Genomic DNA, 20,834 nt, shown 5'->3' with positions numbered 1-20,834 from the left:
CAGTCACACCAATAGACAATGAAGGCGGTATTAATTAATAGGACTCTTATTCTTATTATTGATTCTGATCTACCATCATTTCAACATTCCATTGTAGTCATCTCAATTAGGAGAATACATTTTATACAAACTCCTCATGAGAGTCAGGACATTATGATTACAAAACAATGCATACATACAGACAGTAGCAATGTATGTAGCCTACAATAACAACCACAGTGTCTTCATAAACACGTATCACAAAGTGTATATGTTTGTATGGCATTAAAATATATTGCATCTAGAAAGTGCACTCCTACTTACTGTAACAGTGCCTCTGTATAAGTGCTGGGTAAAATCATAAATAATCTCTTCTCACAGGAATTGACCAACCCATACCAATAACAACCACCAAACTACCACCCACAACAACCAAAAAAACGACAACAACTTGACCAAAAGAACCCCAGCTACCAAACTCCAACCACCAACATTAACCGAAGGTACAGTGCCTTTTTCCACATTTCGTTGTGTTACAGCCTGAATTTAAAATGGATTAACTTGAGATGTTGTGTCACTGGCCTACACACAATACCCCATAATGTAAAAGTGGAATTATGTTTTTAGAATGTTTTACTAATTAATCAAAAACGAAAATCTGTCTTGAGTCCATAAGTATTCAACCCCTTTGTTATGGCAAGCCTAAATAAGTTCAGGAGTAATAATGTGCTTAACAAGTCACAAAATTAGTTGCATGGACTCACTCTGTGTGCAATAATAGTGTTTAACATGCTTTTTGAATGACTACCTCACCTCTGTAACCCACACATACAATTATCTGTAAGGTCCCTCAGTCAAGCAGTACATTTCAAACACAGATTCAACAACAAACACCAGGGGGGTTTTCAAATGCCTCACAAAGAAGGGCACCTATTGGTAGATGGTTAAAAAAAGTTATTAATTACACTTTTTACAATTCTTAAGCTTTTCAAGTCTTGCCATAGATTTTCAAGCCGATTTAAGTCAAAACTGTAACTAGGCCACTCAGGAACATTCAATTTCATCTTGCTAAGTAACTCCAGTGTATATTTGACCTTGTGTTTAAGGTTATTGTCCTGCTGAAAGGTGAATTTGTGTGTCTGTTGGAAAGCAGACTGAACCAGGTTTTCCTCTTGGATTTTGCTTAGCTCTATTTCTGGGTTTTTTATCCTAAAAAAAACTCCCTAGTCCTTGCCAATGACAAGCATACCCATAATATGATGCAGCCACCACCATGCTTGAAAATATGAAGAGTGGTACTCAGTGATGTGTTGGATTTGCCCCAAACATAACACTTTGTATTCATTTCTTTAACACTTTTTTTGCAGTTTCACTTTAGTGCCTTATATTTTTATTCTATACAGGTTTCCTTCTTTTTACTCTGTCCTTTAGGTTAGTGTTGTGGAGTAACTACAATGTTGTTGATCCATCCTCAGTTTTCTATCACAGCCATTAAACTCTGTAACTGTTTTAATGTCACCATTGGCCTCATGGGGAAATCCCTGAGCAGTTTCCTTCCTCTCTGGCAACTGAGTTAGGAAGGACGCCTGTATCTTTGTAGTGACTGGGTGTATTGATACACCATGCAAAGTGTAAATAGTAACTTCACCATGCTCAAAGGGATATTCAAGGTCTGCTTTTTTAAAATGTATTTTACCTACTGTACCAAAAGGTGCCCTTCTTTGAGAGGCATTGGAAAACCTCCCTGGTCTTTGTGGTTCACTGCTTGACTGAGGGACCTTACAGATAATTGCATGTGTGGGGTACAGAGTCCATGCAACTTATTATGAGACTTGTTAAGCACATTTTTACTCCTGAACTTATTTAGGCTTGCCATAACAAAGGGGTTGAATACATATTGACATTTCCACTTTTCACTTTTAATTAATTTGTAAAAATGTCTAAAAACATAATTCCACTTTGACATTATGGGGTATTGTGTGTAGGCCAGTGACACAATTCAGGCTGTAACATAACAAAATGTGGAAAAGGTGAAAGGGTGTGAATACCTTTTTAAGGCACTGTATGTAAATGAGATATTTCTGTATTTAATTTTCAATAGATTTGCAAAAAATACTAAAAACTTGTGTTCACTTTGTCATTATGGGGTATTATGTGTAGACAGGTGAGAAAAAAATAAATGTAATCCATTTTAAATTCAGGCTGTCACACAACAAAATGTGAAATAAGTCAAGGGGTATGAATACTTTCTGAAGGCACTGTATGTGCCAGTACATCATTTCATACTCATTATGACATATTCACACAATAAGAACATTATGATACAATTTAAGAAGGAATAATTTTACAAAAATATGGATAGCTTTAAAATGTTGCATATTTAGTAGTTTTTTATGCTTCTTTAGATTTAAGGGGGAAAAGCGGTGTTTTAAATGTGATGTTTATATGTGTTGTATAATATGGTATTCCACGTTTTTTATCTATCTTTAGTTTTGTACTTCTAGATTACTTAATGATATGTGTCCTTTTTAACCCAAGTTATGTGGGTGTCATCAACTTTCTCAAAACATACTGCTAATATGGCTTTTATTGTATTGAGTGCTCTTTTGAATAAAACAAGTAAATTATGTAAACACTAGGCTATGTCTAAGACTGGGTTGTTTTTCATTATAGACGGCTGTACCATGGGTATGGGTGCATTGAATAATAGAGGGAAATTAAATAATTTAATCAACATACACCTGATTAAAAGTAATAATGATATTCTATCCACTGTTGAGACAAAATGTTGGCCTACAGTCCTCTGCCACAGGATGTAGTTAAAGTGGCATACAGTAGCATGACATTCTCACACTCATCTAACACTGTGCACAGAAAACTAATACTGGCTAACAAATAGTTCACAGTGGCTTCAGGGCCTGCATACATACAGTTGGGTCTGAAATGATTGACACCCAATAACGACTGTATAAAATAAATAATTCAAATACTGAGCTATATTGTGTGCTAATAAAATGGGGAAATTATATTATACTAATACAATTGCTCAGAGAAAGAGATTTTGTTTAACAAGTAATACTTTTTTTCTCAAAAATAAATGGTACATAATGTATTGTGTCATTTTGCAGTCACCTTTATTGTAAATAAGAATAGAATATGTTTCTAAACACGTCTACATTAATGTGGATGCTACCATGATTAGTGAAAGTTGAAAGTTACAGAGGGTCAAAGATCATACCCCCAAGACATGCTACCCTCCCTTGTTATTGGTAATGTTGAGAGGTTAGCATGTCTTGGGGGTATGATCTTGAATTTGAATTATTTATTTTATACAGTAATTATTGCTCATCTTTATCAAGGGTGTCAATCATTTCGAACCCCACTGAACATACAGCCGGACTCGGAGAAACCCACTCTGTCACCTATGATCTTATTCAACACAGTCTATCTGCTATGAACAGTCCTGACTTGATTTTGACATCTGACCTCATACTGGCGGACGATGGCTGAGAAGGCGGGCGAGGTCCTGCAGCTTTCGTCCAGCAGGCTCATGCTGCGGTCATAGTGACCAATGTAGGTCGTAAAGACCACAAACTCTGACTTCCTGGATAGGATGACATCCGCTATCCTCTGGCTCTCCTCCCTGAAGGAAGAGAAAGAACGGGATGAAGAAAGAAAACAGGGAATGAAATGATGGAGTGCACACTAGACACTGGGCTCAGTATGCCGCATTACACATTACTAAATAGGTAATACATTGTTAACCAAATAGCTACCTGGACTATCTGCATTGACCCTCTTAGCCCTAACTTTTTTGACTCATCACATATGCGGCTGCTACTGTCTATTATCTATCCTGTTGCCTAGTCACTTTACCCCTACCTACATATACAATGTACATATCTACCTCAATTACCTCGTACCCCTGCACATCGAGTCTGTACTGGTATCCTGTGTATATAGCCAAGTTATCGTTACTCACTGTGTATTTATTCCTTGTGTTAATATTTTTCTATATTTTTGTCTCTGCATTGTGCGAAGGGCGGGCCCATAAGTAAGCATTTCCCTGTTAGTTTATGAAGCATGTGACAAATACATTTTATTTGATTAGACATGTTCCATTTCATAGGATAAATGACTATGCTGCATTAATGTGTGTTCTGTCGGTCCCTGAGTTCTGTATGTGTCAGCTGAGGCTCCTCTAGTGGAGGTGGACTAAAGTAGCCAGCATATCCTCCATTTGTGTGTGTGTGTTTGTGTGTGTGGTGTGCAGTCAGTGTCTCACCACTGTCGGATGCGATTCTCTAACTCAGTGAGGATTCTGCGGTGCAGAGCGTAAACATCAGGCAGCTCGTTGAGGATCTCCCTCAGCCTCTCCTCCTCCAGCACAGGATCCCCCTCGTCCCCTACTGCAGCCCCCACAGCCTCCCTGAAGTCCTGAAAGAGACAAAGATGATTTCATCATATGGGTTATTACTATACTGTATATTTGTACATGATACACACTCATTGTATGAATTTGACATGTGCTTCCAGTCCTACGGCTGCACGACTACTCCATTCACACAACAAAAATTATAATTTCGGATTCAGTGAGCATTGTCTGCCTGTCTGTGTTATGATGTCTATTTTTAGACTGACTGTAAATGACTGCATGAAGTAGCCAGTTAGCTCATATAATGTACAGAGCACAGAACATTAGATTATCTCCATACGCCATGTGAACTATGTAGGATTTCTACGGTATGTTTACCAACTTCCCTCCGTACAGTATAGTACAGCACCCTGTCAATGACTGGGAGAGGGGCATTGCCACATTCTGTGATGGAATTTTCATTACATCTTCCAATTACGTCTCATTGATCACAACAATTGCACACTCCAGATTTTATTTTGTTCTCAAACAGTATTTTAGAAATAATACAGTGTAAAATTGCTGTGTCATTCCATTAACCACGATGGAATGTTGAATCAGTCGCAAGGGAAGAGCTGAGCCACTTTTTAAAGCGCCACACCAACCCAAGCCTGGTTTCTCAGGAAAGGGGTTACAGACAGGGCCTTGTGATGTAATGCAGAGAGAAGTGAACTGAGATTAACTTTGACCCCAGAAGGGTTGCATTCCAAATCCCTTGCCTTCTCTCTGAAATGTGCAATGAACCAATTACCCTCCCCCAAAATAGGATAGGCTGCTCTGCTGCTGAAAACGCATCCACACAGCTAATGCAGACAGTGATGTTCTCCAGTCTGTAGGTAACCCTCCATTACATAATTACATAATTCAAAGCCATCCCAATGATTCTATCTTGTCTGAGTGATTCACACGATTTGACTTCACCACAGACAAAAAAAAATATGTCTGCCAAGATCTGAACATGCGGATGCTTATATAATATTTTTATGAAATGTATTATTTCAGCTTGAAAGTTGAAGGCTTCCAAAGTCTTGAATAGAAAAGGCCATTCAAGATGGTCGAAAGCCTTTTCGGCATCAACAGCCATTATTGACAAATCTACATCTTGTTTTTTAGCGTATTGTATTATACTGAAACATGTTCTTGTATTTGTTTGTAAGTGTCTATTTTTATTAAACCATGTTTGATTAATATGTATAAAGTCTGGTAGACTTTTGCCATTCTGTTGCTTATGAGTTTTGTTATTATTTTATTGTCACAATTTATTAGATTTATGTGTCTGTAATCTGCAGGGGACTCTCCAGATTTGCCTGGTTTTAATATAATTGAAATAACTGTTTGATACATGGAACTCGGAAGCACTGAATTGAGTGACGTGTGTTGTCATTTGAGTAAATAAGGGTGTTACTTTGGTCCAGAATGTCAAATAAATTATATGGGAGAGCTATCGATACCTGGTGCCTTTCTCCGTGCTAATGTTTTGACTGTGTCTAATATTTATTTTTTGGTGATTTCTATTCGTAGTGTTTTTTATTTATTTTGCTGATAGTTGCTTCAGAGTTATTGAGGTGTTTACCAGGTTTATTTGCCATTAAATAGTATGCTTTATTTGAGTTTAAGCTGTAGTTGTTGTCTCTCTTCAAAAGTAAAATATAATATTCCTGCTTAAGTTCAGAAATGGTATTTTCTTCTTTACCTTGTAAAGATGTTCTATGGGCTTTTCCGAGTATGAGATTATCATTCCCCTAATGTATACCTTAAAAGCGTCCCAAATTATGTCGGAGGTCGGCTTTTCTCTGTTTTATATGTCTACATTTGTAATTGTAATGGTCTTAATTTTTTTCATTAATGTATTTAATAAATGTAGGGTCTTGAAGATATTGTCGCTAAGTGTATTTTCTGTTGGTGTAATTCAGCATGATACAGAAGAATGATCCGATATCACTAAGTCAAGGAATTTTGAACCCAGTATATTGTTGAGTGCATTTTTGGAAGGAAAAAAAAGGTAATTCTTGAATAACTTTTCTTACTTTGAGAAAAAAAGTAGTAGTCTTTTGAAGTTGGGAATAGTAATCTCCAGGTGTACTGTAAATTATTTGTAGATATGACATTTCTCAGCTTCTTAAGAGGCTCCTTAAATTAGCCTTTTTATTTTCATGTCTGTCTCTTGCCAAATGTGTGATTTAGGTCGCCTGCTAAAATAATGGTTCCTGTCTGGGTTTGATCTAATATAGCTTGAATTCTATCAAAAACACCAGATTTCCCCCTGGGGGGATATCAAATCAAATCATATACGATGAAATCAATGTGTATTTTTCACCATGTAAGGTATCATTCTAAATGAGAAAATGGCCTTCTTGGTCCGTGTGCTGGGATATAAGGGAAAAGGGTGTCTTCTTATTTATCAGGATGCCCACACCTCTGATGTTACTAAAGTAGGTAGCAGCATAGGCCTCTCCAATCCAGCCCCTCTTGAAATAATCAATGTATACTTTTTTGAAGTGTAACTCTTGCAGGAAAGCCTAATCTGCTGACAATCTCTTTAAATGTTTAAAAGCCTTATGCTTTTTTTGCCATCATGTAGCCTGTGCACATTCCATGTAATAAATTAGATTATTTTTGGCCTTAATCAACGTTAACATTGTATGTTCCGTCTATCATTGAAGAACCAGATAAAACATTTTAGCAGACATCATATGAGGGCGGTGGACATCTCATGGATATGAGAGAATCATAGTATGAATACATAGTTATTGTATACATTACATACAGTGGGGGAAAAAAGTATTTAGTCAGCCACCAATTGTGCAAGTTCTCCCACTTAAAAAAATGAGAGAGGCCTGTAATTTTCATCATATGTACACGTCAACTATGACAGACAAATTGAGGGAAAAAAATCCAGAAAATCACATTGTAGGATTTTTTATGAATTTATTTGCAAATTATGGTGGAAAATAAGTATTTGATCACCTACAAACAAGCATGATTTCTGGCTCTCACAGACCTGTAACTTCTTCTTTAAGAGGCTCCTCTGTACTCCACTCGTTACCTGTATTAATGGCACCTGTTTGAACTTGTTATCAGTATAAAAGACACCTGTCCACAACCTCAAACAGTCACACTCCAAACTCCACTATAGCCAAGACCAAAGAGCTGTCAAAGGACACCAGAAACAAAATTGTAGACCTGCACCAGGCTGGGAAGACTGAATCTGCAATAGGTAAGCAGCTTGGTTTGAAGAAATCAACTGTTGGAGCAATTATTAGGAAATGGAAGACATACAAGACCACTGATAATCTCCCTCGATCTGGGGCTCCACGCAAGATCTCACCCTGTGGGGTCAAAATGATCACAAGAACGGTGAGCAAAAATCCCAGAACCACACGGGGGGACCTAGTGAATGACGTGCAGAGAGCTGGGACCAAAGTAACAAAGCCTACCATCAGTAACACACTACTCCGCCAGGGACTCAAATCCTGCAGTACGAGACGTGTCCCCCTGCTTAAGCCAGTACATGTCCAGGCCCGTCTGAAGTTTGCTAGAGTGCATTTGGATGATCCAGAAGAGGATTGGGAGAATGTCATATGGTCAGATGAAACCAAAATATAACTTTTTGGTAAAAACTCAACTCGTCGTGTTTGGAGGACAAAGAATGCTGAGTTGCATCCAAAGAACACCATACCTACTGTGAAGCATGGGGGTGGAAACATCATGCTTTGGGGCTGTTTTTCTGTAAAGGGACCAGGACGACTGATCCGTGTAAAGGAAAGAATGAATGGGGCCATGTATCGTGAGATTTTGAGTGAAAACCTCCTTCCATCAGCAAGGGCATTGAAGATGTAACGTGGCTGGGTCTTTCAGCATGACAATGATCCCAAACACACCGCCCGGGCAACGAAGGAGTGGCTTCGTAAGAAGCATTTCAAGGTCCTGGAGTGGCCTAGCCAGTCTCCAGATCTCAACCCCATAGAAAATCTTTGGAAGGAGTTGAAAGTCCGTGTTGCCCAGCGACAGCCCCAAAACATCACTGCTCTAGAGGAGATCTGCATGGAGGAATGGGCCAAAATACCAGCAACAGTGTGTGAAAACCTTGTGAAGACTTACAGAAAATGTTTGACCTGTGTCATTGCCAACAAAGGGTATATAACAAAGTATTGAGAAACTTTTGTTATTGACCAAATACTTATTTTCCACCATAATTTGCAAATAAATTCATTAAAAATCCTACAATGTGATTTTCTGGAAAAAAAAATCTCATTTTGTCTGTCATAGTTGACGTGTACCTATGATGAAAATTACAGGCCTCTCTCATCTTTTTAAGTGGGAGAACTTGCACAATTGGTGGCTGACTAAATACTTTTTTCCCCCACTGTATATAGAATGTGTGAACATGTAGGCTGAGAAAACATTTAACAGAGAACACACAAAAAACATAAAGCAAGTACTTTGTACTTTGAGGTGTTTTGCCTTTTTAGGGCTTTTAAGCTCCAAGCTACCAAAAGTCTGTGGGTTATGTCATTGTAAATACATTGGAGAAAGACTGCCACTTAAACACTGTGGTCAGTTTGTTATACCTTCTAAATTAAATTAAAGTATAGTGGCTGGTGGGGCTCTAATTGGGGAATGTGGTTCACAGAGAGACCAAAGTGAGATGAGTGGAGGCACCACACATACTTCAGGGAAGTGTTTGATGCCCTCCCAGCCACCTTGGCCCTCGGATAGAGCCCATCGCCACTCTCACCAATAACCAATAACCACCATTGGATATAATGGCAAACAAGGAATATTAATGACTTTTTATATAACATTAGTATAAACCTTGTTGTCTGCTTCTCCAATCTATCTTCTGTCTCTCTCTCCTACCAGCTCATAGGGGCACTAAACGCCCAACGACAGAGAGCTTTCCTTGAGCAGAGTTTGCTCCATGAAGGTGAGAGGAAATCCAATCCATCTAGAAATACATGTCTGGTTCAAAGACTTCTTGATACTTACCTCCTGGAGAAGCTTGAGGGCTTTCACATGTCTGCAGCGAGAGAATTGAGGCACTGTCAGGTTTACATGTGCAGATTAATATAAAAATGCATTAATTTCCAGGTTATTAAGGTGAAACAACAAAGTGAAAAGGACACAACAATATTACAGAGTTAAAGAGTTACAATGAGGCTGATAATTAGTGTTATATGTGATACTCAGGTCACTCACAATCTCTCAGTGTCCACCAGCTCTTTGGCAATGTAGAAGGCTCTGGATCGACCATCAGTCTGTAAAGAACAACATTATCAGTAACAAATCTCTATGGGATAGCAAACATAATAAAATAGCAATATCTTGGTTTTGAAGACTTACCCGTCTGTCATATGTGTTATCTGCTCCTCCCTCCTCCTCCTCCTCAGAGGTGCGTTCTTGGTCCTCTTCCTCCACTGTCCCGCCCCCTGCCTCAACTCCTGAACCGCCAGGTGAACCAACAGCTATGGAGCACACGGTGTAGGCTTCTGTATAGGCACTGAGATGACAGGACAGGATAAGAGCATCAGTATAGAGATGTAGGATCTTAATTTGATCACCCTGTTGCAGGAGAATTTGCAGGAAATATAAATATAAAACCTGTAGTGTATTTGAGGTTAAAAAAGGCATCTGAAGTTTGTAATTCCCACTTAGAAATGTCAGACTTGATTTTCTCTTACGAAAAATGTTTAATTAGTTATAATACACATAATAATTCACATTTCCTGTTGCTGCAGGATTATTTTCCTGCTGTAGCAAACTGTCTCAAATGAAGATCCTACTGTAGTGTAGTTCTCACATACACAACAAACACGCATATAAACATCAACATACGTACATCAACAAACACACACACACACAACATGCCATACCGTGACAGTTTTGTCAGTGCAGTTTACTGAAATCTGGCAGATGATGAGGGTGAGCCAGAGAAGGAGGGATGGAGAGGACGGCGGGAGAGAGAGAGAGAGAGAGAGAGAGAGAGAGAGAGAGAGAGAGAGAGAGAGAGAGAGAGAGAGAGAGAGAGAGAGAGAGAGAGAGAGAGAGAGAGAGAGAGTAGAGAGAGAGTAGTAATAAACCCGTCAAAGATATTACTAAACCAAAGGACATTTACAGGGAGGCGTTATGAAGCCCTAACTCATCTGATGGGCAGTGGATCAAATTAATAAAATCCCAAACTCTGATCATTAGCCAGATAAAAAATAACAAACATAAAAACCATCCATGAGATTAATATGAAGGTGGGAGACAGAGTGAGACACAGCTTGTCTTCAGCTAGGGTCCATTTCCAAACCAACCAAAGAGGGCTGGTAATGCTTCTTTATAGGAAATGAAGAGGAACATGTCTGATCAATGGAAAGGAGGATTAATCAACCCCAGAGTGATCTCTCATAGGTCACGGTGTCAGGCCTTCTGCCATGATGAATGGCTAATAAAACTCAAAGTCTCTCAGAGAAACAAATTCAAAACCATTTGTTCAGGAAGAGAACAATGACATTGTTAGAGAAATGTTTCAAGACTATCTGCCCATTCCAACGTGCTGTAGCCTATGTATGGTGTTTCCATCATTAATGTCTTTATCTACAGACCACAACATGAAGTCCATTTACACTGAGTGTACAAAACATAAGGAATACCTGCTCTTTCCATGACATAGACTGACCAGGTGAATCCAGGTGAATGCTATGATCCCTTATTGATGTCACTCAATCAGTGTAGATGAAGGGGAGGAGACAGGTTAAAGAAGGATTTTTAAGCCTTGAGACAATTGAGACATGGATTGTGTATGTGTGCCATTCAGGGTGTGAATGGGCAAGACAAAATATTTAAGTGCCTTTAAAAGGGGTATGGTAGTAGGTGCCAGGCGCACCAGTTTGAATGTGTCAAGAATTTTAACGCTGCTGGGTTTTTCACGCCCAACAGTTTCCTGTGTGTATCAAGAATGGTCCACCGCCCAAAGGACATCTAGCCAATGTGACAACTGTGGGATGCATTGGAGTGAACATGGCCAGCATACCTCAGAGCAGTCCCACTCTCCTCTCTCCATAAATCTGTGAGATATATGATGCAGAAGAATAGCACTCAACCGAGTTGACTTTATGTCTCCATGTTAAAATACTGCTGTAATAATAGCAGGTTATATGGAGGAACATCAGACATATGTAGAGCGTCAACGTGAAATTCTGAAAAGAGATAAGAGGTCTTCAGTGTGGGGAGAGACCAATAAATCTAGAGTGCCTCCAGCGACACAGCCATACCCAGGCCATGGACCAGCATCAGTCGGATGGGATGCAGTTAACGCTAGTGTCCTCGACTAAATTGGACCAAAAGGAACCGATTCAGTCAGTTCCCAGTTTTCAGCTCCCAAATAATTTCCCACCAAAAACACTTATTAATCTCAGCATGTTACAACTTTGTCCCTTAAGCAAGGCACTAGCATCCCAGTCTCTGCAGCCTCTGTGCTATGTTTTATCACAGCCAAAGGCAAAATCTCCTGTGGCAAATTACAAAAGGAGATAACAAATGATACTTCCCCGCTTCCCCAGGCTCTTTCTGAGTCCTGCTGATAGTGGAAGGGTGAGTGTCCACTGGTCAGTGACCTCAAATATACTGAAGGACTTGGTTTCTCGGATAGTAATTATTCTAGTGGCTAAATTAGTAAAGATACCTGTAAAGAAGACTGGGGTAACAAATAATTGTGCCTCAGTATGTTCAGTGCTGTGCTGCTAATGCTATCACAAGAGGTGTAACCCGGTGCCTGACTGTTTCTGGGTTCAACACCACAAACAAGTCAAGACCTGTATGTACTGTAAGCCCTTTAAAGTCCTCCACCCCTTCTCCAGCATTTCCCGTAAACAGGGAAGTGGACGCTCAAAGGCAGGACGCTTCCTCCCCAGGGATGACCTGGCAATGACCTCACAGGCCCCACACCCAGGCCTTCCTGTAGCCAACACCTTGCCTATGGGCAGGGCCCCTGACCACTGCTGACAAAACTCTAGCCAACACCTAGCCTACAGACAGAGCCCCTGACCACTGTTGACCAACCTCAAGTTTCAAGTTCAAGTTTTATTAGTTGTATGTACGGGATACACATGGTATACACCGTCCAAAGAAATGCTTACTTGCTGGTTCCTTCTCGACAACGCAACAATAATAAAAGATAAGAATACATTTACATTTAAGTCATTTACCAGACACTCTTATCCAGAGTGACTTACAAATTGAATACGAACATAAAGTAAATGGCTCAGTAGAATAGAATAAACATTTTAGCATAAGGATAATACAGGAAGGCACAATTTATAGTCCAACATTTATTTACATGTGTTTTGGGGAAGGGGGTATTGGGGGGCAAGTGTTGAAATTGTGCAGTATTTAGAAATCATAATAAGAGTCTGGTGGAGCAGCAGTTGTGATGTGTATGTAGCATGAATATGTATGTGTGTGTGTGCTTGTGTGTGTGTGTGTGTGTGTGTGTGTGAGTACATGTGTGGTCAGCCCAGTTCAAGTGTTGAGCAGTCTGATGGCTTGTAGATAGAAACTGTCTCTGAGCCTGTTAGTATCAGACCTCATGCGCCGATATCATCAACCCAACGGTAAGGGAGTGAACAGCTCGTGGCTGGGGTGTGTGGTGTACTTGACGATGCTGCAGTCCTTCTTCAGCCACCTTAGGAAGTAGAGACGCTGTTGCACCCTCTTGACAAGAGTGGTGGTGTTGTTGGTCCATGTCAAGTCCTCGGGGAACAGAACAGAAAACTGGATAATAACAAATTATTTGAGAAACAGAACCCGAACCGAAAACGAATGTGATCTGTACTGTTCCGGAACAGAACCATTTTTTTAAAAGCATGGAAACCGATTAATAACGTACTTTTACATTCCGGGCATGTTTTTTCCAGTCCCACAAAAACCAGTCCCGCAACAAAGCGCCTATGCAAAGCCCTCACTCTGTCACTTATTCCAGCGTCTGCCTGCCAGCTGGAAATCTTTGCCAGTGGGTGTGTGTGTAGGCTACCTGCCCCTCCCCTCTGAAGCATAGGTTACCGTAGCCTACTGACGACAATACAATCATAATTCGGAAATTAGGGAGAGATGTTTAATTAGAGAAGAATGGATTGACTTTTTCAATGCTCGTTAAGGATCCTATAGTTATCACGTTTCACATTGGATTCATTAAAAACAAAAAGGTAAGACGTGTTATTAATTCTAGTGCTGCTCTGCACACACAAGCTTGTTAGCTAGCTAGCTAACGTTTGCTCTGGTCCAACATTAAACCAACTCAGAAGTTCAAAAACATTCAAAGTTTCTCCATAGGTATAATTCTGTGGGGCTAATTCAGATAATGCATGTCATAAAAAGATGCACAGCGCTTAAAAGCAAGCTTCCTCCATCCTCTCTCGCACCCTCAAAATGTCAGTTGCATCTTGCGCGCTACACTGTGACTAGCATCACAATGTGTGTGTTTGTCTTTCATTATGATTAAACCATAATATAATAATATGCCATTTAGCAGACGCTTTTATCCAAAGCGACTTACAGTCATGCGTGCATAAACACATTTTTTGTGTATGGGTGGTCCCGGGAATCGAACCCACTACCTTTGGCGTTACAAGCGCCGTGCTCTACCAGCTGAGCTACAGAGGACCACATGCTTATGTTATGGCAAAATACAATTAGCTCTTAATGACTTTCGTATACAGATTAAATTGCTTACCCGCTCCACAGCAAGCTGCTCTATCCACACTGATATGCGAATTAATTTAATGTTGAGCTAAATGTAAAAAATACAGAGTTTTAAAAACGAACAGAAAGGAACGATATAAATCAGTACTTTTTTTTTATCGAACCGGTGTAGAACATTCTTTTGGTGGTTTTTGGATAGAAATGCCTTCTGGAACATGTGAACTTTCATGTGCCTTAATAACAAATTATACCATCTGTAAATAGGAATACAATTGTTACATTACGAGCCTAGTTGGTTTAGCCACAGAAAAAGACAGCAACCTTCCCGCTAGCCATGATTGGCTGAGATCATGAGTGGGCTGGAAATGCCGAGAGATCGAGTTTTGAAATCAGTGGAATTAGAGTATGATAGCTAAGGAGATGGAGAAAACACCTGTCTCCGGATTACATCTTCAAACTAAGGCAACCATGGCATCCGTGACAGAGAGGGAGAAGCGTCCAACCATGTATATGGGTAAGATAGTCTAGCTAGCTACATTTTCAGATATTACACATTTCTAATTTTGTCAGTAAGTCATTTTCATTTCAAGTTAAAATGTACTGTTAGCTAGTTAGCTAACGTTAGGTGGTATGATCTGTGTAGTAATATTATTCGTATCTCAGAGCCATTTGCTTTGCTAGTTATAGCCTAATGTTAGCTAGCCTAATGAACCTGCAGATTCATGCAGGGTAGTAATGTCATGAGTTGGGATTATGGTTCATTGTTTAGATAGCTAGCTAGCTACATGTCTTAAAATACTCCTATGCAAGTAACAATTTCAATAGAATGTTAATGTCACTGTGACAACTGTTGATAGACGTAGCTGGTAAATTCACTCTGGCTATCTACTCTGATTTCAGAGCACTCTCGTCTGAGTGTGCCAGAGCGCAGAATAACTGACACATTTACGAACGCTCAACACCCGTTGAATATGGCCGGTGCCAGTAAATGTTAGCAAAAAAGTGTAATTAAATTGTTGCCAGCAGCACAGTTGCAGTCACCAACGCTCTGGATAACATAAAAACAGCCCAACCAGCTCTGCTAGGGTGGATAAAATGGTCAGAGTGAGCTGTTCTCTCATTTGTGTCTGGAAGTAGCTAGCAAGCTAGCCAACGTTAGCTTGGGTGCTTGACTGCTGTTGTTAGGACAGATGCTCGGATCAACCCTACTCCTCGGCCAGAGTGTCCAGTGTGCGAATTTACGAACGGACAATCTGATAACGCTCTGAGTTTACGTGCGGGGCAATAGCTTAGGAGGGTGTGAACGATGCTGAATGGGTGTAGACAAAGAAGAGCTCACGAGTGGGTGTACCAAAACATTCAAAGGCCATTTTCTCAAAAGTGTGGTTACAAGTTTATCAACTTTCAAAGCAGAATTACTTTCCCATTGTTCCTCAACTGTAGTGTATGATATACCATTTTCTAGCACCATTTCAAATTTTGCTACATAAGACCAAATCGAGCCGGTCGGTCACAAATGTGTGGGTGTTAAAATCTCTGTGTTGAGGTAAAAAGTGTTGTGAGTGTTATATCTGAGTGTTGATTCTAGTGGGGTTAACACCAGTGGAATTGAAATTGACACCACCAGTGGTGAATAAATGAAGTGTTAACCAGGTGTTGTTGTTACTCCACTGCGTTTAGTTAATTTCCGCTAGCTCTCTCAGAGTGAAAAAGACATGGGAGGGGCCACAGTATCATATTTCCCAGCAGGCTTTGTTGCAGGTTGCTTTTTAGAAATAGCTTGTTTTAATATCTATGTTTCTGCATGTACATTGATTGAGTAATTGATCTTATACTACACAAAGATAAATAACATTTTTCTAAACTAATCCAATCCAATCTGTAAGTGTTTGGACTTATTTCACCCGTTATTGAGATGGTTGTACCAGTATAGATGATTTAAGTAGTCTCATTTATCATTCTTCCCTACCTTGGCAGTCATTCTAACTGCAGTGATTAAAAGTTCCAATTGTTGAATATTCTAACTCTGGCTGGATTCCAATAGGAATTATACAATTTGCAAGCCAACATAATGTGGCTTGCAAACCAGGAGTTTCAGACCACTGTGTTAAGGTAAAATAAGGCTGTCAAACTATTGTAACAATCATGTCTCTGTCACTAGCAAACACAGTCATGGGTGGTACTGGTACTTCTAAAATTCACTCAAAAGGCACCCTGGGAAATAAATAGGAAAATAAGGGTTTAATACCTACAGCAGGGTTCCCCAATTGGCGACCCACGGGGCGAATTTGGCCCGCGGGTGATTTTATTTGGCCCCCCAAGTTTTCTAATGCTGTTCATAGTGTTAGGGAATTAACACCTGTGGTCTTACAGTAACTTGTTTTGGGGTATTGTTTTAACACTGTAGGGCAGGGATCATCGACTAGATTCAGCCGCAGGCTGTTTTTTTCTTGAGCAGATGGTCAGGGAGCCGGAACATAATTAAAAATAATTTGTAGACTGCAAATTGACCGCAAGAAGCCCAAACAGATATGATGTTTGACTAAAACATATATATACAGTACCAGTCAAAAGTTTGGACACACCTACTCATTCAAGGGTTTTTCTGTATTTTTACTATTTTCTACATTGTAGAGTAATAGTGAAGACATCAAAACTATTAAATAACACATATGGAATCATGTAGTAACCAGAAAAGTGTTAAACAAATAAAAAACTACATTTTATATTTGAGATTTTTCAAATAGCCACCCTTTGCCTTGATGACAGCTTTGCACACTCTTGGCATTCTCTCAACCAGCTTCATGAGGTAGTCACCTGGAATGCATTTAAATTAACAGGTGTGCCTTATTAAAAGTTAATTTGTGGAATTTCTTTCCTTCTTAATGCATTTGAGCTAATCAGTTGTGTTGTGACAAGGTAGGGTTGGTATATAGAAGATAGCCCTATTTGGTAAAAGACCAAGTCCATATTATGGCTAGAACAGCTCAAATAAGCAAAGAGAAACGACAGTCCATCATTACTTTAAGACATGAAGGTCAGTCAATACGGAACATTTCAATAACTTTTAAAGTTTCTTCAAGAGCAGTCGCAAAAACCATCAAGCGCTATGATGAAACTGGCTCTCATGAGGACCACCACAGGAATGGAAGACCCAGAGTTACCTCTGCTGCAGAGGATAAGTTCAATAGAGTTACCAGCCTCAGATTGCAGCCCAAATAAATGCTTCACAGAGTTCAAGTAACAGACACATCTCAACATCAACTGTTCAGAGGGGTGTGAATCAGGCCTTCATGGTCGAATTGCTGCAAAGAAACCACTACTAAAGGACACCAATAAGAAGAAGAGACCTGCTTGGGCCAAGAAACACGAGCAATGGACATAAGACCGGTGGAAATATGTCCTTTGGTCTGGAGTCCAAATTGGAGATTTTTGGTTCAAACCACCGTGTCTTTGTGAGACGCGGTGTGGGTGAACGGACGATCTCCGCATGTGTAGTTCCCACCGTAAAGCATGGAGGAGGAGGTGTTATGGTGTGGGGGTGCTTTGCTGGTGACACTGTCTGTGATTTATTTAGAATTCAAGGCACACTTAACCAGCATGGCTACCACAGCATTCTGCAGCGATACACCATCCCATCTGGTTTGGGCTTAGTGGGACTATCATTTGTTTTTCAACAGGACAATGACCCAACACACTTCCAGGCTGTGTAAGGGCTATTTTACCAAGAAGGAGAGTGATGGAGTGCTGTATCAGATGACTTGGCCTCCACAATCCCCCGACCTCAACCCAATTGACATGGTTTGGGATGAGTTGGATGGCAGAGTGAAGGAAAAGCAGCCAACAAGTGCAAAGCATATGTGGGAACTCCTTCAAAACTGTTGGAAAAGCATTGCAGGTGAAGCTGGTTGAGAGAATACCAAGAGTGTGCAAAGCTGTCATCAAGGCAAAGGGTGGCTATTTGAAGAATCTCAAATATAAAATATATTTAGATTTGTTTAACACTTTTTTGGTTACTACAAGATTCCATATGTGGTATTTCATAGTTTTGATGTCTTCACTATTATTCTACAATGTAAAAAATAGTAAAAATAAAGAAAAACCCTTCAATGAGTAGGTGTGTCCACTTTTGACTGATACTGTATATACACTGCTCAAAAAAATTAAGGGAATACTTAAACAACACAATGTAACTCCAAGTCAATCACACTTCTATGAAATCAAACTGTCCACTTAGGAAGCAACACTGATTGACAATAAATTTCACATGCTGTTGTGCAAATGGAATAGACAACAGGTGGAAATTATAGGCAATTAGCAAGACACCCCCAATAAAGGACTGGTTTTGCAGGTGGTAACTACAGACCACTTCTCAGTTCCTATGCTTCCTGGCTGATGTTTTGGTCACTTTTGAATGCTGGCGGTGCTTTCACTCTAGTGGTAGTATGAGACGGAGTCTACAACCCACACAAGTGGCTCAGGTAGTGCAGCTCATCCAGGATGGCACATCAATGCGAGCTGTGGCAAGAAGGTTTGCTGTGTCTGTCAGCGTAGTGTCCAGAGCATGGAGGCGCTACCAGGAGACAGGCCAGTACATCAGGAGACGTGGAGGAGGCCGTAGGAGGGCAACAACCCAGCAGCAGGACTGCTACCTCCGCCTTTGTGCAAGGAGGAGCAGGAGGAGCACTGCCAGAGCCCTGCAAAATGACCTCCAGCAGGCCACAAATGTGCATGTGTCTGCTCAAACGGTCAGAAACAGACTCCATGAGGGTGGTATGAGGGCCCGACATCCACAGGTGGGGGTTGTGCTTACAGCCCAACACCGTGCAGGACGTTTGGCATTTGCCAGAGAACACCAAGATTGGCAAATTCGCCACTGGCGCCCTGTGCTCTTCCCAGATTAAAGCAGGTTCACACTGAGCACGTGACAGACGTGACAGAGTCTGGAGACGCTGTGGAGAACGTTCTGCTGCCTGCAACATCCTCCAGCATGACCGGTTTGGCAGTGGGTCAGTCATGGTGTGGGGTGGCATTTCTTTGGGGGGCCGCACAGCCCTCCATGTGCTCGCCAGAGGTAGCCTGACTGCCATTAGGTACCGAGATGAGATCCTCAGACCCCTTGTGAGACCATATGCTGGTGCGGTTGGCCCTGGGTTCCTCCTAATGCAAGACAATGCTAGACCTCATGTGGCTGGAGTGTGTCAGCAGTTCCTGCAAGATGAAGGCATTGATGCTATGGACTGGCCCGCCCGTTCCCCAGACCTGAATCCAATTGAGCACATCTGGGACATCATGTCTCGCTCCATCCACCAACACCACGTTGCACCACAGACTGTCCAGGAGTTGGCGGATGCTTTAGTCCAGGTCTGGGAGGAGATCCCTCAGGAGACCATCCGCCACCTCATCAGGAGCATGCCCAGGCATTGTAGGGAGGTCATACAGGCACGTGGAGGCCACACACACTACTTTAAGGACATTACATCAAAGTTGGATCAGCCTGTAGTGTGGTTTTCCACTTTAATTTTGAGGGTGACTCCAAATCCAGACCTCCATGGGTTGATCAATTTGATTTCCATTGACAATTTTTGTGTGATTTTGTTGTCAGCACATTCAACTATGTAAAGAAAAAAGTATTTAATAAGATTATTTCATTCATTCAGATCTAGGATGTGTTATTTTAGTGTTCCCTTAATTTTTTTGAGCAGTGTATTAACAATTGTTGGACATAACAAACTGTAAAATACACCAGGAAATCAGCTCCAAGTGATTTTAATTTAAGAAATCTGTTCCCAAGTATTCCCACGCATAATAAAGCGACACGACGTGATCGTATGCAAATGTAACCAAGGTTTGAAATGATTATGTTTTAGTCAAACATTATATCTGTTTGGGCTTCTTGCGGTCAATTTGCAGTACACAAATTATTTGTAATTACGTAGCTCAGTTGGTAGAGCATGGCGCTTGCAACGCCAGGGTTGTGGGTTCGATCAGAATGAAAATGTATGCACTCACTAACTGTAAGTCGCTCTGGATAAGAGCGTCTGCTGAATGACTTAAATGTAAAATGTAATTATGTTCTGGCTCCCCGACCATCTGCTCAAGAATCAATCGGCTCGTGTCTGAATCTAGTCGATGATCCCTGCCCTACAGTGTTAAAACAACACCCAAAAAAGGAGTTACTGTAAGACCACAGGTGTTAATTCTATGAACAGCATCAGCTCTAATAAAGTGTTAATTTAAGTCGTAATTTGCAACACCCATGGAGTGTTAGTTTATCAACACTTTGAAAAGTGTTAATTTAACACTATTTCGGTGGGTTACATTATACACACTAATAAAGTGTTCAATTGAACACTGTGGGTGTTAAAATTCTGATTAAAAAATTGCTGTGCACCAATATGTCACCTTAATGCTGGGATGTCAAACACATTTTTCCCCGGGGGCCGCATTCGGTCTTCAACAAGGTCTGGAGGGCCGCACTGATTTTTTAAATATTTCCTTGCCATATTTGCAAAGAATATTCTTCTATCCATAATTTCTGGAATTTTCTATGCTCCCTGACTGTCTAGCTTTCATTTCGGTAATTATTAGCGAGCTGGACACAGTCAAGGAACTGTATGAATGTAGGTCCATTATCATTTCTACACAGTTTCGAATTGGGTTTAGGCATTTTAGAGTATATTGAGTTAGTTTTTTACTCAAACCACCCGCAGGCCGGATTGGACCCACTTGCGGGCCGGATCGTATGTTTGACACC

The 20,834-nt window shown here is 40.5% G+C and overlaps 1 protein-coding gene across 1 annotated transcript in view; it reads right to left on the bottom strand.

Moving 5' to 3' along the window:
* The window catches only part of fgd5b (FYVE, RhoGEF and PH domain containing 5b), a 69,582-nt gene that overhangs the window by 35,405 nt on the left and 13,343 nt on the right, over positions 1-20,834 (bottom strand). The window contains exons 3-7 of the mRNA XM_084173350.1: positions 9,737-9,893; positions 9,593-9,651; positions 9,383-9,413; positions 4,265-4,416; positions 3,466-3,622 (exon numbers count right to left, since the gene is read on the bottom strand). Coding sequence (XP_084029476.1) covers positions 3,466-3,622; positions 4,265-4,416; positions 9,383-9,413; positions 9,593-9,651; positions 9,737-9,893 — 556 coding nt within the window. The remainder of the gene's footprint in view (positions 1-3,465; positions 3,623-4,264; positions 4,417-9,382; positions 9,414-9,592; positions 9,652-9,736; positions 9,894-20,834) is intronic.

This window comes from Coregonus lavaretus, assembly GCF_964263955.1.
Source record: "Coregonus lavaretus genome assembly, chromosome: 12".
NCBI lineage: Eukaryota > Metazoa > Chordata > Actinopteri > Salmoniformes > Salmonidae > Coregonus > Coregonus lavaretus.
This window is presented reverse-complemented; position numbering and strand designations above follow the sequence as displayed.